The sequence below is a fragment of the Thamnophis elegans genome, chromosome 7 (genome assembly GCF_009769535.1).
Source record: "Thamnophis elegans isolate rThaEle1 chromosome 7, rThaEle1.pri, whole genome shotgun sequence".
In the NCBI taxonomy this organism is placed as follows: Eukaryota; Metazoa; Chordata; class Lepidosauria; order Squamata; family Colubridae; genus Thamnophis; species Thamnophis elegans.
Window position 1 is genome coordinate 83,816,258 of NC_045547.1, and position 13,465 is coordinate 83,829,722.

General features: G+C 46.2%; 1 protein-coding gene across 1 annotated transcript in view; it reads right to left on the bottom strand.

The window, feature by feature from the left end:
• Positions 1 to 12,522, bottom strand: part of CCDC3 (coiled-coil domain containing 3) — a 29,376-nt gene extending 16,854 nt beyond the window's left edge. Inside the window, exons 1-2 of the mRNA XM_032221594.1 lie at positions 12,063 to 12,522; positions 6,084 to 6,258 (exon numbers count right to left, since the gene is read on the bottom strand). Coding sequence (XP_032077485.1) covers positions 6,084 to 6,258; positions 12,063 to 12,439 — 552 coding nt within the window. The 5' untranslated portion in view covers positions 12,440 to 12,522. The remainder of the gene's footprint in view (positions 1 to 6,083; positions 6,259 to 12,062) is intronic.
• Positions 12,523 to 13,465: the final 943 nt, after the last annotated feature.

Below are 13,465 nucleotides of genomic sequence, written 5' to 3' on the forward strand. Positions count from 1 at the left end.
AGATGGAACTGACTCACTCTAGATCTACCCCTTTTCTAGAGATCCAGGGGAGAGGGGGACAGGGTACAAATCGAAGATCCCTGGAGGAGATGCAGAATAGAGAGCCCAAAGGTGTTTCTAACGCAAGCTGTCATCCCAAACTTTCCGTTCGAAACAGGAGCTTGGGAAGCACTTCAAACGCCTTGTTGAAACACAACATTGGCGCCTGCAGGAATTCTCCGTGACGAGACGCCACCTTGGCAATCCCATCTATTTTAATTATCTCCGGAGGAGCAGATGGAGCTAGAAAGAAACATCGCAGACAATCAAGGATGTTCAGAATACCTTTTTTTTGGAGGCAGGGTGTCTTATGAAGACTCCAAGGTGTATGTCAGATATCTGCTTTAGTGGAATTATAGAAGAAGGAGCAAGTCTATCCTTGGTGCGCTCTGAGCTTGGTGGTTTTCTTGCAGACATTTCATTACCCAACTAGGTAACGTCATCAGTGCTGGTAGGGATTCCCTTGTAGCCCTGATGATGTTAGCTAGTTGGGTCATGAAACGTCTGCAAGAAAACCACCAAGCTCAGAGAGTACCAAGGATCCCTCATTTCAACCCTGAGCTACAAATAGTCTCCTTTACCGACAGGTGTATTGTGGTAGGACTCTCGTACTATCGGTTTTAAACTTCACAAAATACCAATTTCTTTGCGGAACTCTGTGGGACATCCTTCCGCCACGCACACATATTCCAGGTTGCTTATCATGTGCGTGCACGAATAATCTTTGCAGTAGTGAATGGGTGGCGCAGTGGTTAAATGCAGCACTGCAGGCTACTTCAGCTGACTGCAGTTCTGCAGTTCGGCTGTTCAAATCTCACCGGCTCAGGGTTGACTCAGCCTTCCATCCTTCCGAGGTGGGTAAAATGAGGACCCGGATTGTTGTTGGGGGCAATATGCTGACTCTGTAAACCGCTTAGAGAGGGCTGAAAGCCCTATGAAGCGGTATATAAGTCTAACTGCTATTGCTATTGCTATTTATTTCTAAGTAAACACAAGAAAGAATCTCTACTGCAGAATCTTCTGAGTGTCTCCTCCCTCCAATTAATTGATAGATGGCATGCAAACAGTTGCTCAGGAGTAACATCTGGAGTTTGCAATTAACATCACAGGAAGATGTTTTTAATCTCCCCTGGAACGGACGTGTTTTCAATTAGATGGCGAATTTTAGGAAGAGTAAACTAGGCAAGATTTTTCTTCCAGAGGTTCTCTGGTAGCACATGTCATTTTTTAAAAATTATTTTGGCTCTTACTCCATGAATAATTATTGTTTGGTCTTCTTGATGAGGCGAGCAGAATTATCTAAACTAGTTTACTTTGGCGACAGCTGGAGACTTCCAAAGATTTCTTCCGGGTAAGGAATGTCTTGTTTTTCTAACTTTATCTGCCGTACATTTCGACGCTTTCCTTCAGAAGACACCAAAGGAACACATCTGTTGCGTTCTCAATGAAACGGGTTAGGGCTGTGATGGGGGACCTCTGGCACGCGTGCCACAGGTGGCATGTGGAGCCATTTCTGAGGGATTCGAACTGCCGACCATTCTGATCAACAAGCTCAGCGTCTTAACCTTTGAGCCACCTCGTCCGTAGTTGCAAATTGTTAGGTGCATTGTTTTTCCGTTTCTTCAGAACTGTACAGCCTGCTATTTTGCATTGTACCCAGACTTCTCCCCCCCAAAAAATCCACCTTGGCAGAAATTCTAGGAAATGTTTTTTCCCAACTAATCCTCCCTAAATCTTTAGACCAACTAAAACAACACCGTTCTTTTATAAGGGAAGACGGATCAGATGACTTTAAGAATATCCCAAAGTTTGCCAACAGAGAAGGAAAACAGGCAGAGGGACGGAATTAATGGAAGAAAAACAGACCATTGACTGACGCACTGCATTATTTATCAAATTTGCACGTTGCCAAGTTGATTCATCTCATGGCCATTTAATGAAGTCCCTGGCTGGCTGCGTGGAAAACACAATGAGGGGGATTTGTAATTGAATGAAATGCCCTGTTAATGAAGGCTGGCCTGGCGGTTATCCCACCGACGTAAACCGTGAGCTTTCTAAACACCCATTTTAGGTCCTACTTGCTGAACGTTTGAACTGGACAACTTGTGATGCCTGATTGCAGCATTTCTTAAACTTGGAAACTTTTAAGGTGGGTGGATTTGCCCTGCCAGAATTCTCTATCTAATCATGTTATGTTGTTGTTAGTTGCGAAGTTGTGTCCGACCCATCGCGACCCCATGGACAATGTTCCTCCAGGCCTTCCTGTTCTCTACCATCCCCTGGAGTCCATTTAAGCTCACACCAACTGCTTCAGTGACTCCATCCAGCCACCTCCTTCTCTGCCGTCCCCTTCTTCTTCTTTTGCCCTCCATCGTTCCCAGCATGAGGCTCTTCTCCAGGGAGTCCTTCTTCCTTCTCCTTAGGTGGCCAAAGTCTTTGAGTTTCCTCTTCAGGATCTGGCCTTCTAAAGAGCAGGCAGGGTGGATCTCCTCTAGGACTGACCGGTTGGATGGCCTTGCAGTCCAAGGGACTCAATGCAGGAGTCTTCTTCTCCAGCACCAGAGTTCAAAGGCCTCCATTCTTTGGCCCTCAGCCTTCCTTATGCTCCAACCTTCACAGCCATCCTTTGCAACTGGGAAAACCACAGCCTTGAATAGATGCGCTTGTGTTGGCAGGGTGATGTCTCTGCTTCTTAGTCTGCTGTCTAGATTTCCCATAGCTTTCCTCCCCAGGAGCAAGCCTCTTTTGATTTCTCAGCTGTAGTCCTCATCTGCGGTGATCTTGGAGCCCAGGAAAATGAAACCAGTCACTACCTCCATTTCTCCCCTCTCTATTTGCCAAGAATTGAGAGGGCCGGATGCCATGATCTTAGTTTTCTTTTTCTTTTTTTAAAACAATTTTTATTTGTTTTTGAACAGGGACAAACAAACATAAAAATAAAAATAAAAAAACCCATCTTCCATTGCAAATTGTTGAAAGTGTGTTACTTGGTTACAGTATTCCCATGCATCTCTTCCATAGTCACCACCTGCTTTTCATATCAAATCGCACATTTTAAATTCACCTATATTCGTGTATATCACAATTATTATATCTCAACCTTAATTTGACTATAATTGTTTTTACGTCCTTTTAGATATAATATTCAAAATCTAGAATAGGATTATATGATGATATTCCATTAAATCATCCTAAGATCATCCAATCACAATGCATCTTTATAAAATATTCTAGATTAAGCTTTTCAACCTCTTAGTTTAAAAGATCTTAGTTTTCTTAATGTTGAGTTTCAAGCCAACATTTACACTCTCCTCCTTCACCCGCATCAAGAAGCTCTTTTTATAGTTATAGTTCCCATTTATTCTCAGGCTAAAGCCACTTTAAAAACATAACACAAAATTATTTTACCTATTTGTCTATATATGTAATACATGTGGGCACCCACGTGTTTGCAATATATATGAAGAACGGTTGCAAAAAGAACTTATGTAGAGGGGGGGAAAGGACTGCGGGAGACAGGATAGCAGCCTTCCAATATCTCAGGGGTTGCCACAAAGAAGAGGGAGTCAAACTATTCTCCAAGGCACCTGAGGGTAGGACAAGAAGCAATGGGTGGAAACTAATCAAGGAGAGAAGCAACTTAGAACTAGGGTGCATGATGTGTTTCTTTTAATCTGCTTTTTTCTGTTTGTTTTAACCTTTCTCTTAAAATTTTATTTCCTGTAAGCCGCCCATAGTCCTTCGGGATTGGACGGCCTATAAATTTAATAAATAGAAATAGAATAGAAATAGAACTAAGGAGAAATTTTGTGACAGTGAGAACAATTAGTCAGTGGAACAGAAGTTGCCTCCAGAAGTTGTGAATGCCCCAACACTGGAAGTCTTTAATAAGATGTTGGATAGCCATCTGTCTAAAACGGTATAGGGTTTCCTGCCTAGGCAGGGGGTTGGACTAGAAGACCTCCGAGGTCCCTTCCAACTCTGTTAGTCTGTTATGCTGTTTTCCTTCCTTCCTTCTCCCTCACTGGAGGTTTTTAAGAGGCGTCTGGACAGACATTTACTTGAAATGCTTTGGGTCTTCTGCTTGAGCAGGGGGTTGGACTAGAGGACCTTCAAGGTCCCTTCCAGTTCTATTCTGATTCTGATTCTCACCAAGTAACTGGAATGGCAACCAATTTTTTTAAAATAATAACAGTACCATTCCAAAGGCACTCCAAATTAAAACACAGGAATAAATCACCAATCAGAATCGCCAAATCCACCATGAATGAATGATTTAGAATGTCTTAAGAAATAACCAGCAGAAAGCTTGCAAACGGCCTGTGGCATTTCTGCGATGTGCGACCGAAGTTTGGATATTTTAGGAAAAAGGAGCCTGCTAGAAGATTTGGAAAGAAGTGGCAGAAAGGTCTATTTTAAATATAGACCCTTAAGAACCGTTGCAAAAGGCCGGAGGAGGCCCAGGACAACTGTTTCTTAGTCTATAAGATGTTTTACTTCTCGGTTTCCAATTGTAGCGCTTGGATTTTGGACAACTGCTCTTTAAAAGTGGCTGGAATAGTTAATGGCCTTGACTTGAAGTGAGCCTAAGGAAGGGTCAGGGATGGAATTCAATCCTTCCCACGGAATTCTCTCTTGGGAGAACTTTCAGCTCTGTCAGAGTAGCCAAGAATAGGAAACTTTAGATAGAGGATACCGTGATTCTTCTACAAAGCCAGGGCAAATATTTCTGCCCAAAGAAGGGAAGAATGTGTGTCTCATTAAGAACTGTCCCAGTTCAAAAAAGACAGTGAGAAATTTGGAGTGAATTCAGACGAAAGATATCAAAACATATGAAGAACGGTTGCAGGAACTGGGTGTGTCTAGTTTAATGGGGAAAAAGGGACTAGGGGAGACATGATAGCAGCTTTCCGATATCTCAGGGGTTGCCACAAAGAAGAGGGAGTCAAACTATTCTCCAAGGCACCTGAGGGTAGAACAAGAAGCATTGGGTGGAAACTAATCAAGGAGAGAAGCAACTTAGAACTAAGGAGAAATTTCCTGACAGTTAGAACAATTAATCAGTGGAACAACTGGCCTCCAGAAGTTGTGAATGCTCCAACACTGGATGTTTTTAAGAAAATATTAGATATTCATTTGTCTGAAGTGGTGTAGGGTTTCCTGCCTAAAGCAGACTAGAAGACTTCCAAGGTCCCTTCCAACTCTGTCATTCTATTCTACATTAAGCCATCTCAGAAATAGTGAAACGGAAGTTCAAAGTTCTAGATTTGAGACAGGTGCAATTTATCCATTTTTGAAAAAGATTTCCCACTCTCTTAATTAAAAAACAAAGAAACCATGAGATATTTATGGCACGAATTCCACACTGTCGTGGTATTGTTTTTTTTACAAGAAGGGACCCTTATTTTCCTGCAGAGTTTGATACATTATTATGACATGATTAAATGAATATGTGATGTATTTGGGGTGATGTGTGTTCATTTCACATCTCAAGAAGGGAATTCGGTGTTATGACTGCTGTTTGCTTTGGTGGTATGATTTAATAATGAATTAATCTGTTTGGATAGTACTGTTTTTTTGTTGTTGTTTAAATGTTTAAAAATAGCTAAAGGAGCTGGCAATAATATGCTTAGCTTATCAAAAAGACAAGTTATAAATAGTCATAAATTAGAATAGAATGACAGAGTTGGAAGGGACCTTGGAGGTCTTCTAGACCAACCCCCTTCCTAGGCAGGAAACCCTACACCACTTCAGACAAATGGATATCCAACCTCTTCTTAAAAACTTCCAGTGTTGGAGCATTCACAACTTCTGGAGGCAACTTCTGTTCCACTGATTAACTGTTCTAACTGGCAGGAAATTTCTCCTTAGTTCTAAGTTGCTTCTCTCCGTGATTAGTTTCCACCCATTGCTTCTTGTCCTGCCTTCTGGTGCAGCTTTGGGACTTGGAGGACGGAGAATCTCATCCAGCTGAAAAGGAACTTGCATCCCCAACAATCTTCTTTTCGGTTAACTGGGAAAGACATAAACCCAGATCGCCTTACCCGGCTGTCCTCTTGGACCTCCCAATCGCTGGAGAACGTGACGGCATGGAGGCCTTGGCTGCAGTTGGAAAATTGGAAAAGGCTGGAAAATATCCGCCTGTTTTCCTGCGTATCCGGAAATATCGCATCCTGGAAATTTACCCCATGCGGAAGGAGGTTGTAATTCTCATCCATTCTGTGAAAAAAAGAGGAAGGAGCGAGGCTTAACGGTGTTGCAGATTACACTGGGGGGGAAATAATATTCGGACAGATGTATTCGCAGTGGCAAAACACTTCTATACTACGGTTGTTAAAAAAAGGGGGGAAGTACATGATTGCAGCTTGTATGAGTTCGGTTGAAGGATAACTCCAAGGTCATGGGAGGCTTTTAAGAAGAGATTGGATATTCTTTTGTCCAGAATCATATACTGGAGCAGGGGGTTGGACTAGAAGACCTCCAAGGTCCCTTCCAACTTATTTTATGAGTTGAGGTTTGGTACCTTCCTCAGGTCTCAGCACTTGCCGAGTTCAGCTGGTCAAGAATAACTAAGAAAAGTGGAAATAAGAGGGAAATAATAGTGTGTGTTTGTGTGTGTGTGCATACTTACACAAATTAAAATAATGAAATAACAGGAGGGAAGTTTAGAAACTGAAAGGCGATAGTAAAAGGTAACAGATTAACAGAGTTGGAAGGGACCTTGCAGGTCATCTAGTCCAACCCCCCGCCCAAGCAGTAGACCCTACACTTTCCTCTATCTAGGATCGAACTCACAATGCTTAGCTTTTCAAAAAGACAAGTTATCAATAGTCATAAATTAGAATAGAATAACAGATTTGGAAGGGACCTTGAAGGTCTTCTAGTCCAACCCTCTGCTCAGGCAGGAAACCCTATACCATTTCAGACAAATGGTTGTCCAATCTCTTCTTGAAAACTTCCAGTTTTGGGGCATTCACAACTTCTGGAGGGAAGTTGTTCCACTGATTAATTGTTCTCACTGTCAGGAAGTTTCTCCTTAGTTCTAAGTTTCTTCTCTCCTTGATTAGTTTCCACCCATTTTGCTCCTTGTCCTTCCCTCAAGTGCTTTGGAGAATAGCTTGACTCCCTCTTCTTTGGGGCAGCCCCTGAGATATTGGAAGACTGCTATCATGTCTCCCCTAGTCCTTCTTTCTATTAAACTGGACCTACCCAGTTCCTGCAACCGTTGTTCATATGTTTTAACCTCCAGTCCCCTAATCCTCTTTCTTGCTCTTCTCTGCACTCTTTCTAGAGTCTCCACATCTTTTCTACATCGTGGTGACCAAAACTGAATGCCGTATTCCAAGTGTGGCCTTACCCAAGGCATAATCAGCCGAGGTGACGCAGTGGTTAAATGCAGCACTGCAGGCTACTTCAGCTGACTGCAGTTCTGCAGTTCGGCTGTTCAAATCTCACCGGCTCAGGGTTGACTCAGCCTTCCATCCTTCCGAGGTGGGTAAAATGAGGACCCGGATTGTTGTTGGGGGGAATATCCTGACTCTGTAAACCGCTTAGAGAGGGCTGAAAGCCCTATGAAGCGGTATATAAGTCTAACTGCTATTGCTATTGCTATTATAAAGTGGTATTAACACTTCACAGGATCTTGATTCTCTCCCTCTGTTTATGCAGACAGAGGGTTCAGCCTAGTACACTTCCCAAATGTTCATAACGATAAGAACAGTGGGGGGAAATCCTTACTCGTTACTCAAATAGAAATTGGCATGTAAATGTAATCACCAATAAAGAACTGAGGGTGTGTTTCATAGTTCAAGTGGGAGTTTTAAGCTCTCATCACCTGAATCGCAGCCTTTAAACTAAGTTAAAACCCACCAGCTGAGAGCAGGACAGGTAGCGGAGCTGGTAGAATGAATCTCCTTTTCACCTCATATTGCTGGCAGGTAATGTGCATCCTCTGTGCATTTATCTATTTTTAAATTTTCCCTTTAAGTTACATAAATATCTTTCTGAGCACGCCAGGAAGATTTTGCTTTCTGCCTGACGTCCCTTTAACTTTGTAACACCCAAAGGTCTCTTTGGGTGAATGGAAGGGTAAATCTTTCCCTTCCCCACCATCCGGCCAGAGCTGAAGAAGCTTCCTGGATGAGAAGCGAAGCGTCTTCAAAGGAAAACCAGAAAGTCCTCTTGAGAAAAAAAGCACTTTTGGGACATCCAAAGGTCTATTTGCTTTGGGGAAGATTCAAGAACATAGCACTGATGAGGTTGCCCAGTTGGGCCATGAAACGCCTGCAAGAAAACCACCAAGCTCAGAGAGCACCAAGGACGCTTCATTTCAACCCTGAGATATAAATATTCTCCTTTAATTGATACACAAAACAACAGAGTTGGAAGGGACCTTGGAGGTCTTCCAGTCCAGCCCGCTGCTTAAGCAGGAGATCCTCTATTGTTTCAGACAAGTGGCTGTCCAGTCTCTTCTTAAAAACCTCCAGTGATGGACAAGGAAGGAAGGAAGGAAGGAAGGAAGGAAGGAAGTTTTAGAGTTTTAGAGTTTTTTTTTAGAGTTTTATTGGGATTTATATGCCGCCCTTTTCCCTGAGGGGACTCAGGGCGGCTTACAACCACAAGGGAGGGGGGTGCAGTGTCAAAAACAGAACAGTATGTGAACAAAGAAAACATAGTAAAAACACAACTTTCATTCAGCAATCAAACACTCGGGCGGGTAAATTGGGAACCTATCCCCAGGCCTGCTGGGAGAGCCAGATCTTGAGGGCTGCGCGGAAGGTCTGGATAGTGGTGAGGGTACGGATCTCAACGGGGAGGTCGTTCCACAGGGTCGGAGCTGCAACAGAAAAGGCTCTCCTCCGTGTGGTTGCCAGTCGGCATTGACTGGCAGATGGAATTCGGAGGAGGCCCAGTCTGTGCGATCTAATTGGTCGATTTAGGGAGGTAATCGGCAGAAGGCGGTCTCTCAAGTACCCAGATCCACTACCATGGAGTGCTTTAAAGATGGTCATCAGTACCCTGAAGCGCACCCGGAGACCAACAGGTAGCCAGTGCAGCTCGCGGAGGACAGGTGTAACGTGGGCGAACCGCGGTGCGCCCACTATCACTCGCGCGGCTGCATTCTGGACTAGCTGTAGCCGCCGGATGCACTTCAAGGGCAACCCCATGTAGAGCCCATTGCAGTATTCCAGCCTAGAGATCACAAGGGCTCGAGTGACTGTTGTGAGAGCCTCCCGGTCTAGGTAGGGCCGCAACTGGCGGACCAGGCGAACCTGGGCAAATGCCCCCCTGGTCACAGCTGACAGCTGGTGGTCAAAAGTCAGCTGTGGGTCCAGGAGGACTCCTAAGTTGCGGACCCTATCTGAGGGGTATAAAATTTGACCCCCCAGCCTAAGCGTTGGTGTATTAGCCAAATTATTGGGAGGGAAGCACAACAGCCACTCGGTCTTGTCCGGGTTGAGTACCAGTTTGTTAGCACTCATCCAGTTCCTAACGGCCTCCAGACCCTGGTTCATCACGTCCACCGCTTCATTGAGTTGGCACGGGGCGGACAGATACAGTTGCGTATCGTCCGCATATTGGTGGTATTTTATCCCGTGCCTCCGAATGATCTCACCCAGCGGTTTCATGTATATGTTAAATAGTAGGGGGGATAAGACCGAACCCTGCGGCACCCCACATGTTAGGGGCCTCAGGGACGATCTCTGCCCCCCGACCAACACCGACTGCGACCTGTCCGAGAGGTAGGAGGAGAACCACCGTAAAACAGTGCCTCCCACTCCCACCTCCCGCAGACGTCGCAGAAGGATACCATGGTCGATGGTATCGAAAGCCGCTGAGAGGTCAAGGAGAACCAGGATGGACGCATAGCCTCCATCTCTGGCCCTCCAGAGATCATCGGTCAATGCGACCAAAGCGGTTTCTGTGCTGTAACCAGGTCTGAAGCCGGACTGGAAGGGGTCAAGATAACTAGCTTCCTCCAAGGCCCGTTGAAGCTGGAAGGCCACCACCTTCTCAACAACCTTCCCGATAAAGGGGAGGTTGGAGACAGGACGGAAGTTGTTTAAAATGGCTGGATCTAAAGATGGTTTCTTCAGGAGGGGTCTCACCACCGCCGTTTTAAGTACGGCGGGGAAGTGCCCCTCCCGAAGGGAGGCGGTCACAACCGCCTGGATCCAGCCATGTGTCACCTCCCTGCTGTTGGCAACCAGCCAGGAGGGACACGGGTCCAGAATACAAGTGGAGGCACTTACAGCTCGAATGGCCTTGTCCACATCCCCAGAGGCAACATCCTGGAACTCAACCCAGAGATGGTGTGGCAAGTGGTCCTCCTGTGTCTCGGCTGGATCTACTGCGGTGGAGTCCAAGTCCGATCGAAGCCGAGCTACTTTGTCCGCCAAGAATTGAGCATAGTCCTCAGCTCTACCCTGCAAGGGGTCTCCCGCATCCCTCCTATTAAGGAGGGAGCGGGTTATCCTAAACAGGGCGGCTGGGCGTGACTCGGCGGACGCAACCAAGGCAGAGATGTATGATCTTTTTGCAGTTCTTAGTGCTCGGACATAGTCCTTGGTGCAGATAGTTAAAAGTGCTCGGTTCGACTCGGACTTATCGGACCTCCACAGGTGCTCTAGGCATCTCCTCCGGCGTTTCTTCTCCCGGAGCTCCTCGGTAAACCAAGGAGGCCTCCGGGATCCACTGACCCGGAGGGGCCGTAGTGGCGCAATCCGGTCAAGAGACTCCGACGCCGCCGAATACCAAGCGGCGGCCAGAGTCTCCGCCGAACTGTGGGCGAGAGTATCAGGAATAACCCCAAGCTCCGTCTGGAACCTCAACGGGTCCATAAGTCGCCTGGGGCGGAACCACCTGGTCGGTTCCTCCTCCCTACGGTGGGGGTTTGGCCTCCGGAAGTCAAGCCTCAGTAGGCAGTGGTCTGACCAGGAAGGAAGGAAGGAAGGAAGGAAGGAAGGAAGGAAGGAAGGAAGGAAAGATGGATGGATGGATGGATGGATGGAAAGATGGATGGATGGAAAGATGGAAGGAAGGATGGAAGGAAGGATGGATGGATGGAAGGAAGGAAGGAAGGAAGGAAGGAAGGAAGGAAGGAAGGAAAGATGGATGGATGGATGGAAAGATGGATGGATGGATGGAAAGATGGAAGGAAGGATGGAAGGAAGGATGGATGGATGGATGGAAGGAAGGAAGGAAGGAAGGAAGGAAGGAAGGAAGGAAGGAAGGAAGAAAGGAATACAGAACAACAAAGTTTCAAGGGACCTTGAAGGTCTTCTAGTGTAACCACCACCTCAAGCAGGAGACCCTGTACATTCTCTTCTTAAAAACCTCCAGCGATGGACAAGGAAGGAAGGAAGGAAGGAAGGAAGGAAGGAAGGAAGGAAGGAAGGAAAACAGCCTAACAGAATAGCAGAGTTGGAAGGGACCTTGGAGGTCTTCTAGTCCAATCTCCCTTGCTCAAGCGGGAGACCCTCTACCATTTCAGACAGACCACTCTCCAGTCTCTTCTTAAAAACCTCCAGTGTTGGAGCCCATCACAACTTCTGAAGGCAACTTCTGTTCCACTGGTGAATTGTCCTCCTTGTTCGGATGTTTCTCCTTACAGTTCTAGGGACTCAAAACCGAACTCCAGGTCCTGAAGTCTGGAAATAAGACACAGAGGGCAAAACTGCCCATTCCTCATATTATGTTTGTGGGGGGGGTTTCTCCCCATCCTGAACGTCCCCCAAAAAAGCCCTTAAGCCAAAGAGACGTTTTCCTAGAGCAACAGGGATGCAGTCGAGCAACTAGCAAGCCGCGTGGAACCTGCACAAACACAACACAAAGGTGTTTTTCAGACAGACAACTGGGCAGCCAGTTGTCTTTCCAAAAGGACCTTTTGGTCAACCAGGACCTGGACGAGGGAGAATCTCCACAGATGTTCTGTGCACACGACCTGGGCACAAAATCCATGCCATGGATTTTAATTCCTCCAGGCCTGGTTGCCTCTCTGAAGAGTAGCCGAGGTGACTCACCTGAGGAAGAAGAAGTAGGCGTAATCTTGCATGACCGTGTGGGAGTGGCAGGAGAAATAGCCCAACCCGGTGAGGTTCATCCGAGACCCTGCCGGCACCTCCAGCATGCTCCCCCATGCCTGGTCACAGAGCATCTCGATCTCGGCGGAGTAGAAGAGGCCCCCGTCCGAAGCCTCCGACTGCCAGGGCAAGTAGTTGTACATGCTGTAGGGATCCTGGTGCAAGGCCAAAACTTTGGCGTAGACGATGGTGGCCGCCAGTTCTGCTCTGCACCCTTCGCTGAGGGGTCTCCATTCGGAAGGCAGCTGGCAAGCCAGGTTGGGTCTCAGCTGCTCCCCCAGGAAGAGGAGGCTGAGCAGGAGGCTCGCTCGCTCCATGATGGATGGCTGGGTTCAGCTCTGGATGCTCCAGGCTGCCCAGAGCTGTTCTCAAAAGCACGCAGAGCGAAAGGGAGGCTAGGCTTATGATACAGGATGCCTGCGACATGCAAGACCCGATTGGCACGAAGCGGAGAGGTGGTCCCTGGCTCCCCTTTGGCCAATGGGGACCCTCCCTCCAAGGGAGGGAGGGGCAGTAACTGGAGACCGGAGAAAGTTTCTTTAGTCCGTGTTCGGCAGAGGCTGCAGGAAAAAAGGGGGGGGGAGTGGGCTTTGCCATGTTTCTGCCTTAAGTGGAGGACTTCTGGAGCAGAAGGAAAGAGGGAAGGAGCGAACTGGGAAAAACAAAAATGAAAAGAACCAGAGCTGGAAAAATGGCTGCTGGCCTGTTGCATCTCATCCTGCTGGAGTTTGGCCGTGGATTAAAACCACGCCAATGTTGCAAAGATTTAGAGGGATGCATGGGGAAACCTGGAGGGAAGGAATTGGAGGAGAAGGGATGGGAAGGCTCAAGGATAGGTATGGGGATAGGGATAGGGATAGGATGGGAGAATAAAACAGAACATAATAGAATAGAAAAAAGAATAGAATAGAACAGAACAGGACAGAAAAGAAAGAAGAATAGAATAGAGTAGAAAAAAAATAGAATAGAATAACAGAGTTGGAAGGGACCTTGGAGGCCTTCTAGTCCAACCCCCTGTTCAAGCAGGAAACCCTACATTATTTCAGACAAATGGTTCTCCAACATTTTTTTTTCGTTATGTGTTCGTTATGTGTCTTTTTTTCTCTCTTTTTTGTAAGCCACCCGGAGTCCTTTGGGATTGGGCGGCATATAAATATTATTATTATTATTATTATTATTATTATTATTATTAATAATAATAATAATAATAATAATAATCTTCTTAAAACCGTCCAGTGTTGGAGCATTTACAACTTCTGGAGGCAAATTCTGTTCCACTGATTAATTGTTCTAACTGTCAGGAAATTCCTCCTCAGTTCTAAGTTGCTTCTCTCCTTGATTAG